At 54.2% G+C, this 17513-nt stretch overlaps 9 protein-coding genes across 9 annotated transcripts; 4 read left to right on the top strand and 5 right to left on the bottom strand.

The window, feature by feature from the left end:
- Positions 1-1490: 1490 nt before the first annotated feature.
- AB675_7033 (uncharacterized protein) lies at positions 1491-2882 on the bottom strand (the record flags this gene model as incomplete). The annotated part of the gene is made up of 4 exons (XM_018147370.1): positions 1491-1666; positions 1792-1971; positions 2111-2490; positions 2650-2882. 4 exons carry the CDS (start codon positions 2880-2882, stop codon positions 1491-1493), a joined length of 969 nt encoding a protein of 322 aa, XP_018003275.1.
- Positions 2883-3830: 948 nt separating this feature from the next.
- AB675_7032 (Alpha-glucosides permease MPH3) lies at positions 3831-5708 on the bottom strand (the record flags this gene model as incomplete). The annotated part of the gene is made up of 3 exons (XM_018147369.1): positions 3831-4761; positions 4803-5004; positions 5054-5708. 3 exons carry the CDS (start codon positions 5706-5708, stop codon positions 3831-3833), a joined length of 1788 nt encoding a protein of 595 aa, XP_018003590.1.
- A 1564-nt stretch (positions 5709-7272) lies between these two features.
- Positions 7273-7983, bottom strand: AB675_7031 (Peptidyl-tRNA hydrolase 2; the record flags this gene model as incomplete). Its single annotated transcript, XM_018147368.1, has 1 exon — positions 7273-7983. The coding sequence occupies one exon, from the start codon at positions 7981-7983 to the stop codon at positions 7273-7275; it is 711 nt and encodes a 236-aa protein (XP_018003591.1).
- A 640-nt stretch (positions 7984-8623) lies between these two features.
- On the bottom strand, positions 8624-9010 carry AB675_7030 (uncharacterized protein; the record flags this gene model as incomplete). The annotated part of the gene is made up of 1 exon (XM_018147367.1): positions 8624-9010. One exon carries the CDS (start codon positions 9008-9010, stop codon positions 8624-8626), a length of 387 nt encoding a protein of 128 aa, XP_018003528.1.
- Positions 9011-11025: 2015 nt separating this feature from the next.
- On the top strand, positions 11026-11802 carry AB675_7029 (uncharacterized protein; the record flags this gene model as incomplete). Its single annotated transcript, XM_018147365.1, has 1 exon — positions 11026-11802. The coding sequence occupies one exon, from the start codon at positions 11026-11028 to the stop codon at positions 11800-11802; it is 777 nt and encodes a 258-aa protein (XP_018003427.1).
- Positions 11803-12111: 309 nt separating this feature from the next.
- Positions 12112-13615, top strand: AB675_7028 (uncharacterized protein; the record flags this gene model as incomplete). The annotated part of the gene is made up of 3 exons (XM_018147364.1): positions 12112-12705; positions 12789-13292; positions 13388-13615. The coding sequence occupies 3 exons, from the start codon at positions 12112-12114 to the stop codon at positions 13613-13615; spliced, it is 1326 nt and encodes a 441-aa protein (XP_018003352.1).
- Positions 13616-13718: 103 nt separating this feature from the next.
- On the bottom strand, positions 13719-14561 carry AB675_7027 (uncharacterized protein; the record flags this gene model as incomplete). Its single annotated transcript, XM_018147363.1, has 1 exon — positions 13719-14561. The coding sequence occupies one exon, from the start codon at positions 14559-14561 to the stop codon at positions 13719-13721; it is 843 nt and encodes a 280-aa protein (XP_018003346.1).
- Positions 14562-15339: 778 nt separating this feature from the next.
- AB675_7026 (uncharacterized protein) lies at positions 15340-16086 on the top strand (the record flags this gene model as incomplete). The annotated part of the gene is made up of 1 exon (XM_018147362.1): positions 15340-16086. The coding sequence occupies one exon, from the start codon at positions 15340-15342 to the stop codon at positions 16084-16086; it is 747 nt and encodes a 248-aa protein (XP_018003613.1).
- Positions 16087-16343: 257 nt separating this feature from the next.
- Positions 16344-17398, top strand: AB675_7025 (uncharacterized protein; the record flags this gene model as incomplete). Its single annotated transcript, XM_018147361.1, has 5 exons — positions 16344-16430; positions 16476-16634; positions 16717-16935; positions 16981-17151; positions 17198-17398. 5 exons carry the CDS (start codon positions 16344-16346, stop codon positions 17396-17398), a joined length of 837 nt encoding a protein of 278 aa, XP_018003483.1.
- Between the last annotated feature and the right edge of the window lie 115 nt (positions 17399-17513).

Here is a 17513-nt window from a genome sequence, read left to right as displayed (position 1 = left end):
GTCCCGAGGTTCTCAATGGAGCTGGGCGCCGCACTGACCGTGGTCATGGCGACGAGACTGGCCCTGCCGATTTCGACTACGCAGTGCATTACTGGTGCGACGGTGGGTGTTGCGCTTTGTGCGGGAACGGTGAGGGCGGTGAATTGGAGGATGATTAGTTGGATTTATATGGGTTGGTTCGTTACTTGTGAGCTCCCCTCTTGCTCTGTGTCACTTCGACAGCTAACCGTTTCCGCAGTGCCGGTCACTGGAGCTCTCTCGGGCTGTCTTATGGCTATCATCATCAATGCTCCAAGGTGGGGGTTGCAGCCTGCAAGTGTTGCTTGAAATCTCGGGCTGGACGTAGACGCAGACGCAGACATGTCGAGGAGCGGATGTATGAGTCAGCGCCATACCTATACACAGTAGTTAGTGAGTATTGTTTGAAACCTTTGATCAAGCAGACGGCTTTCTGCATCTGGTCTCTACTGTTGATTCCCGTGCACCTCTTCGTCAACCGGTCTCAGCACAATCGATACGTCATCCGGCGATAGATAAGTCTGATCAAAATTTTGATCATCCGGTCTCGCGTGAGGCTATACGTCAACCGGCTTTCCACCTCCCCTCAAAATGGTTTTGGACGTGCTGCTGTGGCGCGTTCTACAATACTGTCTGTCGCGATTCTCCCTCTCCCCTCTCCATCTGACCATTCATCTTCCAGCCGTGTCTTCGACAGACCGCTCCTACCAACAGTCATGGCTATGCTGCCGAGGAAGGCCGGCCCCGTTGACCGCCCCCTGCCGCAGAAATTGTTTGCAAAGCAGGTACGATTGCTTTCAGCCGGGACGCTCCTGCCGTCGGCCAGTCGCTCCTGTCGCTCCTGTCGCAGAAGGTGTATAGAGAGGAAGGCGCGAGTGCCATCAGCAGTCGCACCTGCAGTGCTGCAGAACGTGCATGGCACAGGCAGGTGTGAAAGCACTCGGCCAATCGCTCCTGCTGCAGAAAGTAGTTGGAAAGGCAAGTGCAACTTACCGTCAGCTCGTCGCTCCTGCCGCAGGGAGCGTATAAAGAGGCAGGTGCGAAGCCCGCGAGCTGATCGCTCTTGCAGTGCTGCAGGAGCAGCGGCAGTCATCCGGTCTGCTGGAGACTACGTCAACCGGCCTCAATTGAGAACTTCCTGTCATCCGGTCTCAGCTGAGGTTGGGACCGTATTGATCGAACGTTCCAGAGCGATCTCCTGCCGCTGCTGCGTCTGCAGTCGGTGGCGAGATTTGTCTTGTCGTATGGTCAGCCCTAGACGACTCCCACGTCGGCGAGCTGCTCTTCTGTCGCTATGGGAGCAAAGTTGAGAGCGTCACGTGAGTCGAGTGTCTGGATTAAAATGAATCTATATTCATCTCGCAATCTGGAGGCATTTTCACCGATCCTTGCCCGCTCCCATCCCAATGCAACTTTCATTTCATCGTCTCCATCGCCCAGCCCCGCGTCACCAGACCCGTGCTACCGACACCTTACAACAATGGCATCCCCAAAGCCATCCTCACCAATTGAATGAACTCCGGCTTCACATCCGCCCACTCCAAGCTAGCACTCCCCGCGGCAAACGGATGCGGCCCAAGCTTCGGATCGCCGACCAGCGCCCCCGAGAGCGCCATGCAAGTCGGTGGGATACTGTTTATTCTGAGGTCTGAGGCGGAACGGAATGTCAGTCAGCTGTCTCTCTTTCCAAGCTGTAGGTTCGAAAAAGAGAAGGAAGAGTGGGGGACTATGAAGCAGAGGCAGGGGAAGCAGGGCAACGGCGAGGTCTCTTACTCTTGCCACCAGCTGTATTCTCAACCGTGAGAGTTCCAGGCGGCTTCGCCTGGCCCATCTTTATGATGTCGTTCTGACACATCCTGAAGTTGTACTCGGGCACGCCAGGAGGGGTCTCAGGAACACGCTGACCGTTGGGAAGAGTCTTGACAGGACTGCCTGGAGGAGGTGGGGCGGTGCCTGTTGCCATTGGATCTAGTCAAAGGAAATCACGTCCGCAACTTCTCCATACTTTTCCTGAGAGCATAAAGACCATCAGGACACAATGGCCACGGCTCTGACGTCTCCGTAAGCTGCAACAGCCGGGATTAGGACTCACAAATTGCTCCCGTCCCGGTAGGTGGGGTCCATGTCAACGCCACTGTCCCGCTTGCCAACCACTGCGAGAGCGAACTCACGACTGATGCGCGCGATCTCATGACTGATTGGACCGACCTCACGCTGGACAATGTCTTCATGTAGGCTGAGTGTACCGACGCGGAATGCACCGATGCCACGGATGCCGCTGAGGCCGACGCTTTGGATGCCGCATCGACGGACGCCTGAGAGGCCTTGCTCACGCTTTCGATCGAGGACATGATTGAGGACGCGGAGGCGCCAGTGACCAGGGTTGCGCTCTCGTCTCCTTTGTTGCCTGCCTTGACATCACCGACAACACCGCCTGCGGCCGCACCTGTACCGACTGCCGCAGCAGCGGCCCTTCGTGGTTTGTTAGCTTGGGTCAGGAGATGAATGAGGAGCGAAGAACTGGGCTGGAAGGGAACACGGAACACGAGTACGGGGCGAAGGCATGAAAGAAAATTCCAAGACCCCCAATCCCGATCGCGCTCCGCATTCGTTGCTGGAAAGAAAACTTACCAGTTCGATCCAGCGTAGAGCGCTCCATTCACAATCACGTATTCACCATACCAGCATGAGCTGGCCGCGATGCCACACGATTCGGCGATCACACTTCCTGCTACCGCTTCCGCTGCAACTTCGGAGACCACAGCGACGACGTCGACGACAATGCCCACGATGAAGCCTGCTTCGGCGGAACAGGTCAGGGAAAGGAGGACGACGAAGGAGGAGACGAAGCCGTCGAACTTCATCTTGGCGAAGTCTTGGATGTTGCTTGGCTGATGAGGATCGATTGTTCAGTGGTAGAAGCCAAGAGGGAGATCATGATTGTACAGACTGCGTTCTGCCATGGTGGTCGGCTTGGCGTCCAGTCGCGACAATGAATCGTCAAACACCCTGGTTGCGGTCAGTTTGAAGGAGCTCGAGCTTCTTCTTTGTGCGTTTCTCAAGACAAGCTGTGTCTGTTGACATGATGAGGAGAGCTTTGTTCTAATGCACATCCGTTGTTCTGTATGCTCTCGAGATCATCTTCTGCGACCAGTCGTCAGGTGTCTGGATGCTAGGTATTGATGTGCCAGCATCTTGGTCGAAGAACAAAAAGATTGATAGCACCCAGAATCGAACTAGGGTCTTCTGTTACGCACATCGTACAGCACACGAGGTCAAACCCCATGCACAGACGGAATGCTGCGACGTGCTGAACCACTGCACCATGCCATCAAAGTATGCAATAGCTTTTTTGCGGTAGATTGTGTTCCAGATTTCCTCTGTGAGAATATTCATACTTTCGTTAGACCAGTGAGTGAAGTACGGGTCTGTGATTTCCAAGTGAATGATCCGTGCGCAGTCATATCAAACCGAAAACAGCAGGATCCGCACAGACCATGCGAGTTGTTCTGGCAGGTGCGCGCGGCGCGATGACCCAAACAGCATCACTAACGAATCACATTTGAAGGAGCGCATCGCATGATATACTGGAGCATAGGGGTATGTTGTTGTAAGCTCGTTATCGCACGTTTTGACGTGATTTCTGACCGCGTCCGAGGCCGAGGAGGAGGTCTGAGATATACACCTATTATACACAATTTGCATGGTCTGGGACCGTCAAATTAGCGCCTGTTTCGCTCGCTAAAGGCGGCTATAAGCTTGGAGGTCGTGCTGCTGTGTCTTCGCCGCCATGACATAAGGTGGAGCGCTGCTTAAGAGTACCCCTGCCACCCGTGCCATCGACTCCCGCTCTGCTCGACCTTGTTCAGACTCAGATACCCTCTATTCTCCAGATTCACGCGAAATTGCCTGAACTTAGGCGTAGGAGCCTTCTTGTCGAAGAGGATATCTAGCTCAATATACGTGAGGCCCTTTGTCTCTGGCAGTCTATACCAGATCCAAATTAGACACAAGAAGGCCATTCCAGCCAGCGGCCAACACGTGTTTCCTTTCAGATTCCACGCCGTAGGATTGAGCATGCGCGGAATGATGGCATTGTTGATGATCGACGCAATATTGTACGCGACGCGGGCGAGCACGACAGTCTTGACGCGGAGACGCGTTGAGGGGATCTCAGCTACAAGGACGTAGCAAGTCGGACCGATCGTCAAGTTGTAGACAAGCGTAAAGACTAGCAACAACGAGCCGAGGATCCAGTACACGACATCCGGGTTGATGCTTGGTATGACGCTCACCAGTCCGCCCAGCAGGAGCAATGCGATCATGCCAGTCTCGCCCCAGAGGTACAACGTGCGACGGCCAAATTGGCGGAGCAGAAACCATGCAGCCATATTGCCGACAATTCCGAGACCAAACATACCCGTGGTGAGCTTCGAAGAGTTCTCAGCTGGAAAGCCGGCCTGTATCCAGAAGTAGTTCGCGTACCCCATGATCGTGCCACCACAGAAGGCTTGCGTGATCCAAACCATACAAGCAATCTCGGTGCGGCGAAGATTTGTGCCTCGGAAGCAGTCGGCGTAAGTTGTTGTGGTGGAATCGTTGAGCTGTTTCTCGATGTGGTCGGTATACTTCATGACTGACACAACTTGGTCGACGTCAAGAGACGAGCGACCCTTCTCTGTGAGTTTCTCCAAAGCCCGATGTGCATCTTGGTCTCGACCATGTCTGACGAGCCACCATGCGCTTCGGGGCACCAGCAGATCACGACCAGCAGCGGCACAGACCATGCCCATTGCAGGCCGAACGGCAGGCGCCACTGCCATTGGTTGTCAAAAGCGGCACAGGCGTTGAGCACACCGGTAGCAATGACTTGTCCGATGAGCCAGCACATGTTGACGTTGGCCAGCAGGTAGGTTCGCAGCGCTACCGGGAGGACTTCAGCTGCGTACGTGGCACTAAGAGTCTGGAAGACACCCCACGGAACTCCTGAACTTAACGTCAGTGGCAAATCAAATACCGGAAGTTGCAAGCATACCTGACAACAGCTGCGAGACAAGCAGTATCTCCCGGGTTGTGGCAAAGAAGGAAGCGAAGCCGACGACATTCATCACAGCGAGAGCGACAATGACGACCTTCTTGTACCCAAACTTGTCCGTAAGGTAGCCGTTGGCGAGTAAAGCAAGCGTCTCTGTGCTCGTTGCCGAACTCGTCAAGGCGGTCTGCCAGGTTGCCGATAGCTCGTAGTCTGGTGGATCGCCTTCTTGGTGCACTGGGTCGCCGAACTCCTTGTCGAAAGCGTCCTTGCCGAAAGAGCCTCCAACCATCATCTTGTCATATGCAATCATCACGATTGTCAATGACAAAACGACGGACCAGAGTATGGCTCGGGGGTACATCCTGCAGCCACTGGCGAAGCTCATCTTGCGCTCCTTGGCAATACCTTCACGAGCATTGTCGGATACTCGTCTTGGTGGTGCCACATGAGACATGTAGGGGCTGGGTTGGAATCCAGTAGCACCAGGCTGCCTCTCTGGTAGCTCTACACATGATACTGTCTCGATATCGATTTGCTTGGTGATAGATCGATGACTTTTATCGTCCATGGTCGAGACAGCGTGATACTGGCTGGATATCTCTGAGGACGCCCGGTTTGGGCTTTCGCCTCGATGCTCGATGTGGATGACCGACATCGCTGACGAAGTGCTCGACATCCATATCGATGGGTCAGCGATACCTCAAATACTTGTTGGCACAGCACGACCGTCGTAGATGGGTTCTTCCATGATCTGGGGAGATGCCCACTTATTCGGCCACAAACAAAAAAGGAGTCGATCTTGGAGAAAAAGCGGGATCAGCCCGGGGCCGCTTAGGCGCCATAGGCGATTAGAGCGAAAAATAGGCGAAAACGCGGAGGACGATCACATCGACCTTTCCTGACACAGCTGGCCAAGACGTTCCGCGCAGATGTCTCTGCAGCTTGTCGGTATGATTCAGTGGCCACGGGACGCGCTTGGCATCGGAGTCGCCTTTTTCTGACTCCTGGATCCTGGGATCGTCACGGTTTTGATGCGCAGGTACGCCTCTCCACCTGCGCAAGTGCCCCGGGGAAGTGATCCTTGGGCACCAAGTAATTTTGTTGGTCGCAGATCGTGATTGCGGAGAGGTTGTATCTTTCATTTGGTCCTTCATGGCGAGGGATGACTCCCATTGGAGCCCAATCTTGTCGTGCCTGCACTAGTCGCTTGAACGCCATGTCTGTGAGTATCGTCCTGCTGTACCGAGTTCCGAGCACCATTTCTTGCCCACTTTTTCCAGCTGGTCACAGCATCACGGAACCGCTTCATTGTTCCCCGTATACACGACAATCGCGCTCTAAAACAGATTCAGCCATTCTTAGCGACGCGATGAGAGTCGCCACCCAGATTCAGCTTGTTCTCCAGAAATAGGGCAAATTGTTGCTGGCAGAATCATCGGGAAGATGCTGCCGGAGGTCAGTCCCAATGATCATTGCAATCACGCCCGAGTGCTGTAGTTGGAGGTGAATCTTCTATTCTCTTAGTATATGTTGTGTTGTCGATCCTTGCATGGTGGCTTGTATGGGAGCAGGCATCAAGTTCAGCCACTGATGAAATCTGGTCCTCTGCCACGCTGCGACGAGCACGACTCGCGGCACTCCCCCAAAAGGTGACCTTCTTTGACCTAGCGTCAGCGAAGGCGAGCATCAATAGACAGCCTCTGGAGTGGTGCTGAAGAATTGCTACCGGCGATCTGTTCTCGAGAACTCCGTGGCATGCTAAGCTTAAGGAAGCGTAAGAAGGCGGACTGGAAGTCGTAAGAGTGCTCGATTTTATCGCTAAGATAACGGCAGGAGGCGAGCCGGAATCGGGTGAGCCGTCCGAGGAGGCGCTGGGGTTAAGGAACCAATTTCCATGGTAGGCACAAGTTCTTTGAGGCATCGAACATCCCTTCACATGTGCTATGCATGACGCCCCTTGGGTTACTTGCTTAGTCTTAACTCTCATGGGCGTCGACTAGCTGGCTTTGACATGATCGTCGTCCTCGTGCCTGAGTCTTGCTGTTGTCGAGTCGGAAACTTATCGACTGGAACCAGGTTGATCGAAGTTTGATATAGCGCCTGTGATTGCCTCACGAGACATGGCTGTTGTAGAGTCCTCGATTATGCTCGATCGCGCGGACTGACGTTGTTCACTGTCCAAGAGGTCGCATCACCGACTGGTCGCACGAGCTCGCCGCTCACAGCAGTTTCAACCCACCAGTAACCTGATCAACCAACCCCTTCGGCCCGAGCACACCCAACACAGTAGCACTATTCGCCTCAATCTGCGTCCTTCCGGCATCCCTAATCACCTTTGCTGGCAGCCCCAAACTGATAGCCTGACCCTGCAGCATTAACAACTGATCCTCACTCTCACACTTAACCGCAATCTTCGGCTGCCCATGACTCTCCCACCGCCTCAACATAGCACTCGCACTCGAATTTGCCGTCAGAGCACGATACACCGCCAATGTAGCATGTCCACATTGCGCAGCAATCTTGCCCTTCGTCATGCCGAGATCTGTGCGCACGACGAGCATTAGTTTCACTTCTTCGTTCGTGTTGGCTATGGCTTTGATGCGGTCTGTATCGACCAAAGCCACCTCGTCGCTATCGGCATCGTCTGAAGACTCGTCGTCGGCGTCATCGCTTTTGCCGGTGTGGATAGCTCGTGCGAATTCTTCGTCGGAGGAATCGCTGCCGACGTTTACGTTGACGTCGTACGAGTTCGGCCAGGAGCGGGCTGGTGATTTCTTCTTCGATGATTTTGTAGATGTGTCGGAGGAGCCGAAGAGGCCTATTGAGGAGCCGGAGCCTATGAAGTAGCCAAGGACGAGGCCGAAGATGAGTGATGAAATGCTGAGCGCGAACGTAGTAGGCCCTGGTCTTTCGACGGATGGGTTGGACATATTGTGGAGGGCTCTGCTCAGAATTGCCTCAATCAACGTGCATTCACTGCGTCGCGTCTCGATGAGTTTGTTGATACACGGGCAGCCTAAATATCAACTCGGTGAGATCGCAAAGTCCTGAAACAAAAAGATGATAAGTTTTTGGAAATTGTGACGCAGGCACGGGAAGGATCTCCGAGAACCCCAGATTTTGCGCCCAAATCTAAGCGCTTAGGCGGAGATCCCGAAAGTTTGGGTGTATGTCGATATTTAGTACTCTATCTTCTACCTGTCTCTTTCCCAGAGAACCTCGCAGGTCATTCCGAAGCACAAGTTTTAGTTATCCTGTCGCGCAAGGTCATAGACGCCGAAAGATGTCCTGAACTTCGCGATGGTCCTCCGCGCCTGATCCTCGCCCATTCTACCATGCCTCCCTCCATCCACCCCCATCCACATCAATTATCCCAATACCTCTCCAGCAGCCTCTCCGCCTCCCCCGTCCATCTTCCCCACCAAGCCAGCACCGCAATAACCCCATCCATCAACCAGCCTAGCTTTCCCGGAAAGCGCATATCACTCATGCTCGCCACCAGTGCCGAATGCACCGCACTCCTCGGCAGCCCCTCCTTATCCGCAAACCCATCATTTGCCAACCCGTACATTATATACAGCCCCCTCTCAAACCCGGGTGACTAGGCAACACCTCGCCCGAGAACTCAATCTCTTCGTCCCCTTCCGCCGTGAAGCGATGCACTTGTCCTTGCTTCACCGTGGCGCTTTCGCCTGGGGTAAGCACGTGTTTGGTGCCATCGACGTAGACGATGAGGTTGCCTGTGCGAGCTGTGAATCTCTCGCTGTAGGCTAAGTGGTAGTGCAGTGGTGGGCCGCCGCCTGGTTTGCACCAAAGGACGGCCTCGGTTTTGGCGCCCGTGGTCTCGTAGCCGTATTTGAGGATCTGGATGCGGTCTTGCATTACTTTGTTGCTGATCCAGCGGCGGGAGGGGTCGCGGACGCCGGGAGGGATTGTTCGAGAGGGTTTGGTTGCCATGGCGCTGAGATGCTTCTTGGAGACTTCGGAGAGCCTGTGCAAATGGTGCTAACGATGGTCGAAATGATGTGTTTCTTCCGAGAACTAAAGATATGAGGTTTGCTCATTATATGTCGATGCTGTTCTCAGCTGGCTGCCTCAATTCACCCATCGGGCTCGGGGACTACATCCTGGCTGCTCTGACTGACTTGGCAGGCTGAGTTGTACCTTTCCTTGGGAGGCACTTCCTGATCGGGCATTGCTAAATCCGCGGCTCGACGTAGCTACACCTACCAGAACCAGATCTTAGTGGTGGACGCCATGACACAAGCCGAAAAGGGAAAGGTTGTGGAATAGACGATTGGTCCCTTCGTTCGGACTGCTTGCCACGCTGAGGAAATCCGCACCAGAATGCTGCTTCACTCCAGACGAATAGGTATGCCTGCATAAGCACTGTATAAGCAACCGTGAGGCTGCTTTGCGCGCACCTGAATTGGGAAAAGATGCAGCCACTGCACGCCAGATAATTCGAGATATCGCTTGCAAGTATGGATGGTTCCTTTCTGGCATTGTCGCCACGTGTGACCATGTGCGCCACCGAAGCAGAGGCCTAGTGTTAGTACGCAAAGAACGATTCAAAAAGGTGCATAAGGCACCTTCTCGGCTGAGAATCAAAAGCATCCACACTTGCCGCAACTCGCACTGAAGACGAGATCTGCTTACCGTTAGAGGATGAGTATTGGGACTGTGAAATATCAGAGTGCGAAGAAGTGGCTCCGAAGTAGTTCCGCAATTGGCGTAGTAGACCACTTACCGTACCTCTGCAACAAGATGATTTTACAGTGCTTGCGCGAGATGCATGATGAGGCAACTGATACTCTTCATAATATATTTGTTCGTTCAGTAATAACCTCCACCTTACCTTCCGGAGATCAAGCCACGCTGTTACCTGGCGATCTGTCAGAGATGCGAAATGGTTGTTCAGGTATATGTCGCGACAAGTGGGTGAGTCCTGAATCGTCATTGCAAACAAGCACGGATCGTCACCGATGCCTGCAGACCGTTATGATTATAGTTGGTAGCCATCAATGCCTCTCTCCTTCGATGGCAACAGCTAGACCTTCAGACTCGCGGCCATGTAGGAAATCTCTACTGCATGACCGCTCCTCAAGATGTGCAAATTCAATAGTAGCTAGGAGCAGAAGCGTGGTGGACTGCTTCCGGAAGCATGTTGGCGGCTTGTGGACGAATCCGACGAGTTGAACGCATACTGCAAAGTCGCATCCCTGCTGATAGCATTCAAACTCGTCAGCTTGGCGATGCCCGCTTCGCTGTCGACGTCAATGTTACCCAGGTGACTCCGCTGTCGCCCAGCTAGGCTCGCAAGCAGCCTCGCCTAGATACCATTTCAGTTGCCATGGTTATATATTCGTGTTCGTGAATTGTGTTTCGAAATCCGCACCCAAACCGGGGTTCGAAGTTGACAGCCCTTACTAGTTCACTAAGGGTGCGAGATAAGCGGAGGACGTAGATTAGATAGTGCCTGAAGCGTGCGGATTTCATTCTCGTGGGACATCGGAGGAGGGGCGGAGACCGTTATTCAGGCGACGGTCGATGAAGCTTCATCCGATCCCGCGAGGTTATGTTATTGCTTTTTGCAAAGTCGGCAGACATCTGTGGCTGACCCAGTCGTGGTTGTAGCAGACTTTTTGCACTTTTCGTTGGCGACAGGCCTGGACTTGGCGGGTTCTCGTGAAACACTGGTGGGGATAGTAGAAGGATTGCTGGCTTCACTTGATCTCATCCGTTCTCTTAACTCGTAACTGCTCGGACTCGAAGCATTGGGCCGCCATGTTAGCACAACAATTCAATGATTGTCTTCACTGCGACCGAAGAACCTCGAGCGTCGAATTTCGCGCTAGTATTCACTTGCTCGTCAGTCTGCAATCATCATGAAACATCGTTCAGCGACATCATCAACTCTCTCGCTCCCTCGAAGACCTCTTCAACTCTCATAGAAACCAAGACTCGCAGTCATGGCACCGAAGAAGGCGGCCAAAAAGAGTCGCTCACTCGGTCCACGAACACAAAATGCTCGGTTCGCTGCACTGATTAGACATGTCAAGAAGAAGCGCGCTGCAAAGACGTCCGTACGGCTCTTCAGACTGTCCAAGAAGGTAGCTGTCTCGATCCACAGGTACACGACGCTCACACTCTGCCAGATCCTCAACGAAGGCGCTCGGATGGCCAACGTGACAATTAATCCGTTGGGAACGCTGCCTCAAGAGCTGTTCATCCACATTGCCGGCAACCTGGAAGCAAGCAGCCTCATCTGTCTATCACTTACAAGCAAAGCGTTCGCATATAAGACCGCGTCCTTTCAAGAAAAGATGGTCAGCAACATCTCTCAATCTTTCGAACCATCCCCTACAGGCCGCGCCGAACGTGGGGCTCGTCAGAAAGCACTGGTTGGTGTCAAGGAGACCCGAGCGCTAATCGGTCGATACTTGGGACGGGAGAACTACCGATACTGCCACGCTTGCGAAAAATTCAGGCCGATTTCAGAGCGCTTTTGGTATGACCTCTTCGAGAATAGGACGCCGCCGGTCAAAGTGGAAGGCAGGAGGGGGATTGGTAGAGGCATGGTAGAGAACTTTCCCGAAGATCCCGCTGAGCAGCAAGCGAAGATCGAGGACCTGCTCGATAAGTGGGCCATGGCCGGCCTCGCAGGAACTCATGCTAGCCACCCACTTCCAACCTGCCCAGCACACGTATACGCAGACAAACTGTATAGATACACGATCCGAGACTGAAGGAGCCAGGACTTGGACCAAAGAATCAGCTTAGACTTGCATGGAGGACTTCAGAACGATACATGGATCCTGAAAGAACGAGGTTAGTTTTGGATTCAATAGCTTCAGTACTGGTCCACAGGGACCGCCCTAAGGGCCAAATGACTTCATGCATGCATACAATTGCTTTCCTGTCTCTCCACCACGTTCACCTACCTAGATATCGTGACACAACGACATAATGTGTATCGTAATACCTTCTGTATCAGCTGTGGCCGCTTGACTGCACACCTCATAGCCTGGCCGCCATGCCTCCACTTCCCGCCCATCATGGCTGGCCGCACACGCGAGATCCTCTTCAAGATCTTCTACTCGTCCTCCTTCACCTTCGTTTTCCTCCTCCTAATCGCCTTCTGCGGCGTCGCTCCCGCCGACAAACTCTACGAATCATGGTCGCGCCGGCGCATAGTCGATATAATCATCATCGCCGCCGCCTGGGTCCTCACCGCCCTCATCGCCGCCTTCCTCTACTGCACGCGCCTATACACTACTAGAAGTATCCTTCGCGACATTCCCAAGACGTTCTTGCCGATCGAGCGGGAGGACTTGCCGGGGAGGAACACGTATAGGTTGATTCAGGAAACGTATGCGCGGACGGCAGTGATCGCGTATCAGGCGAAGCCGAGGGGACGGAGGATTGAGAAGGAAGTGGACGGGGCTGGGGAGAGGATGTTGGCGTTGAGTGGGCAGATGAAGGTGCATCATCATCATCATACTCTGACGAAGGAGGAGGAGGCGTTGTTGAAGCCGAAGTGGGGGGAGATCAAGCATCCCGGGTGGCAGAGCCCGGCGAGCGAGGAGATGCCCGGGTTGGAGTATGCGCAGGTTGCGGATGAGTTGGTGGATTTGATTGAGGCGAAGGCTGTGAGTCTGGCTCCGGGCATCGAGCGGAAGGCGGGACGCTATTGCCAGATGAGATGTGGGTGGATGTGTTGACCAGACCTGAGGGTGTGGGAATGCGGACTTATCTGTCACGGCTGGCAGAGTTGGCTGTGCTACCTGATGATGAGCTGGTTGAGGACTTCCTATTGGTGTACGAGCATTCCAGGTACAGCGGAAAGCCCATGACCGAAACCGACTTCCAGACCATGATGCGTCTCTTTGCTGAAATACTGCGAGGTATGCGCAAGCCGTCGGTAGACGACCTTGTGGACCTCGAATCCGATTTGGACGACGATGACGATAGCGGCAGCGTGCGGAAGCAATCAAAGAAAGGCAAGGGCTCGGCCGAGTCGCGTGTGAACGGCATAGTCCAGCCCGCCCTGAACAAGTCGTCCAGCACTCTTTCATTCGGCTCCAATAATTCGGTCATCCACAACCCTGTTCCAGACGAGCTCGCTTTCAATGCTGCGCTCTGGCCGAATGCTGCAACACAACCACTCCCAGCACCCTCGAGGGAACCAACGCACACTCGCGCCGACTCCGATGCAATCAATGAACCACGAGCGAGCGTCGCACACAGCATACTCCCAAATTTCGCGTCAACGAGACCTTCAGCGGCAGATTCCACTATCAATCAACCTCAGACCGGACCTCTACCCACCAGGCCGCCGTTTCGTACCGGAAATACACGCAGCACTACCGCGAGCGGCCACGCCAGCTTCTACTCCGCAGCAAGCCTACAGAACTCGACGCACAGTCTCAGAAGCAGTGCATCGGAAAGAAGTCAGGGAAGCGTGATCAGGCTCGCGAGGCGGATGCCGGGAATCGAGATGTTGGCAGTGGTACTGGATTGCCATATGAGATTAACGTCAGGGGGTTCGGCACGCGATAGCGGCGCATCAGCCGAGCACTGACGTCCTGGACGGCGCCTGGTCAGGAGTACCAGCGTGTATAAGGAATGCTAATGCTTAATTTGACCCAAGTGACAGACCAGCCTACAGCTCGAATAGCTTTCCCCAACCCTTAATTTCACCTTTTGGCCTCCCCAACATCTTCAAACATTCCCACACCACCGTCGCCACCGTATCCAACACAACCAATCCGTACTTCTCATACTCCTTCTCCCACTTCCCCGCCAAATGTGCCGCCCGCAAGTTCGTGCAAAACGGGCTCACAACCATCTGCCTGCTTTTCGTTCGCGGCATCCCCGCCTGCGCCTTGACCACCTCCGCCATCTGCTTCTCAAGCGTCTCCTCCGTGGTCGCAGCAATATCCCAATTCTTGCTAACGCCCAGATGGGACTCGACGATCTCCCAGTTCGCTTCTTTGGCGTAGACTTCTCCAATCTTCGACTGGACCGCATCGAGATACGGTGTGATCATCCCAAACACGTCGCTTTGCCCCTTCCGATAGCCCAACTCCTCCAGCACATGATTCAGCGCCAACGTACTAGTCGTCATCCTCACCCCCGTCTCCTGCTCAACCAACGCACACAACTTGACATCGCTCTCAAACCCCAACCATCCCGCGCTCGTGCCGGACCACCCGATGACATCCACGTTCGCGTCCGCGAGGAGCTTGGCGGCTTTGATGATGGGGGAGTCTGCGGGGTTGGAGGTGTCGAATTGGGAGAGGTCTTGGGGGCTGAGTGAGATGGCGGTTACGGGCAGGCGGGAGAAGTGGACTGTGATGCTGGGGAGAGATGGATCATGTTGAGGATTGTAGGGGCTGTAGGTGTTGAGGAGAGAGATGGTCAGGGGCTCGAGGGCTGTGTTTGAGGATGGGACGAGGATGCCGATTTTGAGGTCCTTTGGGGCGGAGGGAGTGGTTGATCCCATCGTAGTCGTGGAGTGTATCGAGGCTTGAGTTGTAGATATTGTGACGATAGTCACGGCGGCGAGTGGTCAAGAGTCTTCAATGTGATGGGACGAGAGATGAGCATCTGTTCGGACGTTGTCACTTAATAGCAGGTCGGCATCGGTACCTGCCTCATTAGGCACTGTCTGATAGCCGGCGGCCGTATCTGTGTCGGCAAGGCCGCCGGCGGAGAAGTGCGAGTGAGCATCTTCGTTATCGCGATGGAGAGTGCTAAGGGGAACGTGTCATCGTACAACCGGCTTCAGTATATTGTCATCCATGAGAGCGTCTCCTGTTGCATTAAGTGCACATTGGCTTCATGATAGACGTTGAAGCATAAGCGGCGACAACACTGCAAGAGAAAATTGGTCGGTGAAGGTAACCACGACCGATGACGTCGTGCCTTCGTAGTCCTTCCGACGCGCCTCGCTTTCTCGTCGTGCTTAGCCACGTCTCCCTTGTCGGTCTTATAGGTCCTTTCGAAGCAGTGCATTCGAGAATGAACGGACGATAACGTCTTCGCATTCTTACAAATCATGGACATGATCGCCCAAGGCGGAGACTTGTCGAGCGTATACAAGCGCAAAATGTGGATAAGGGCTATTTGACTCACAACAATGGCACAGCGCTATTAGGTCGAGACCGGCAGCAGGCTCATACATCCAACAATGGTACACATATCACACCTGAACCCAGCAAAGAGACCTTGTGCTCTGGACGACTGAAAGCCTCAGGATTGAGATCACTTCAGGTCAAGGCATGCCACTAATCATTGCACCAGTCGAACTACCTGACTTCGACGCAATCATCGCCCACGCCGACATATACGAACCAGGAGATGACCTCGTAGCACCTCCAAACCCCGTTGCATGGCCAGTCGCAACACAGGCTGAGGCGCAAGAGCGCCTTCGTCTGCTGATGGGACGCCAACGACAGCGCTTCTTGGAGGACCCGACAGCAAGGTTCATGAAAGTGGTCGATGTAGCTGGATCGTATTCGCCCACCACATCTGACGATCCAATGGAGCCCATCTCCAAGTTCATCCCGCAAGGCGACATCATCGCGATTGCTCGATGGCATTCCTTTCCCAAAGGATACTCATTCGACTCCATGTCCCACTGGGAAGTCGCCACTCTCCCACACAACCAGGCTGAATGGCCACCGAACTTCAATCAGCCACTCCATGACTTCATTCTCTTATCGCGCGACCGCGCTCGCGCATCCTGGATTCCTGCTGGACAACCGGCGTGGGTACTGATGCATCTTGTTACGAGATCGAGCCAGCGCGGACGCGGTGCAGCAGGAATGCTTATTCGGTGGGGAATCGAGCAGTCAGAACGTGAAGGCACGCCTGCGTATTTGGAGGCGGGCGTTCAGGGCAAGCCAATATATGAGAAGTATGGATTTCGACAGGTTGGGCAGGGAGTCAAGCTGGACTTGAGCAGTGTAGGGAAGCCAGGTGTCGTATTCGAGATGGCTAACATGGTGAGGCGACCAGGACGGTGAGGGTTTCGCAACGAAGGCGCCGGGGAGAGTGACTGAGTGTATTCACGCCCGGTTGTATTCACTCTTCTGAACCGAGCGGCCCCCTATAAAGTCTTCGTTTGTTTCTGTTTTCCTTTCTCCAGGTACATACTCGACTTTCTGCCGACGTGCGACTTTCTATCGATTCGCGACTTTCTTACACCCCTTCAAGCACGACTGTTGGCGCACTCGCGCCTTTTTTACTTTCACCGATACGTGTCCGTCGATCATACGAGATCATGAGTATGGAGCGCAACATTGGTCCCCCCAAGCGTCGAACGCCCCCGATGAGTACCATGCCCCTGGATGCCATGAACTCCCACTATGTGAGTATTTCATGCAGCACTAGACGAATACGCTGACTCGCGCAGGGCCAGTACGGCGATCCACCCCTTTATCACAACAACTATCAGCCCGACTACTATCAGCCCGACTACCATCAGCCCGACTACTACCAACCCGACTACTATCAGCCCGACCACTATCAGCCCGACCACTATCAGCCCGACTACTATCAGCAGCCACCCAGTGTAAGTGAAGGGAGGCTCCTCACGAGTTGAAATCACACTAACGCTTCCAGGCCTACTATCCATATCCTCCCCGTCACTACAGTCCCATGCCCGATCCCCGCGAAGGCATGCGACCCCGAAGAGGACGAAACTTGCGATCTTCCAAGGCTCTGTTGGTCGTCGTCGATCTGCGTCACCAAGGAAGCGATCACCGAAGCGCAGAGAAGGCAAGGTCATGCCCAACCCTCGTGCAGAATTCGATGCAAGCGGTGAACAGGAAGTTCACGTTGGGCATTCCTTCTCCAAGGTCAATAGCACTGGGGTGAGTGCAACACATGCTCCTTCGGATTCTAACTGACTTTCGCAGCGAACTGCCGGCTGTCGCAAAGCGGAAGGCGAGTACTGCGTCGAAACCGATAAGAACGGCGTGGTTCGTGGCGGGGGGAATGGCGAAAACTCTACCGGTATTCATGAGCGTGGGGTGGTCACTCTCCGGGCAGCTTCTCACGAAGGCATAGAGATCCGTGTGATACGGCGGGTAAGTTGTACCGCTGGACCACGATAGCATGAGCTAACTTACGCAGAAGCTACAAAGTACTGGAGAGATGACCCGTGAGTTCACCTTGAAGGTCAAAAGCGTCGGCAACGACGATAACGGATCTTTCATCGATGCGATCGACCACGAGACCGACTTGAGTACTTTGGTCAACATCGCCACTCTCGAGCGCGTCAGAAAAGTCGTCGCTCCAAACACCGATGAGGCTGACGACAATGATACCGCCTAGGACCTGAGGTCGAGCCGGTTAGAGGAGGTGCCGCACATAGGTGTGGTGAGAGATTGAATCGATTCAGTCGTTGGCCCATGTCGTCAGGGAGGCGCAGAACGGTGTAGCAGTCGCT

This window comes from Cyphellophora attinorum (assembly GCF_001299255.1).
Source record: "Cyphellophora attinorum strain CBS 131958 chromosome Unknown Contig5, whole genome shotgun sequence".
NCBI lineage: Eukaryota > Fungi > Ascomycota > Eurotiomycetes > Chaetothyriales > Cyphellophoraceae > Cyphellophora > Cyphellophora attinorum.
Note: the sequence above shows the minus strand (reverse complement) of the source record. Positions and strands in the feature narration are given on the sequence as shown.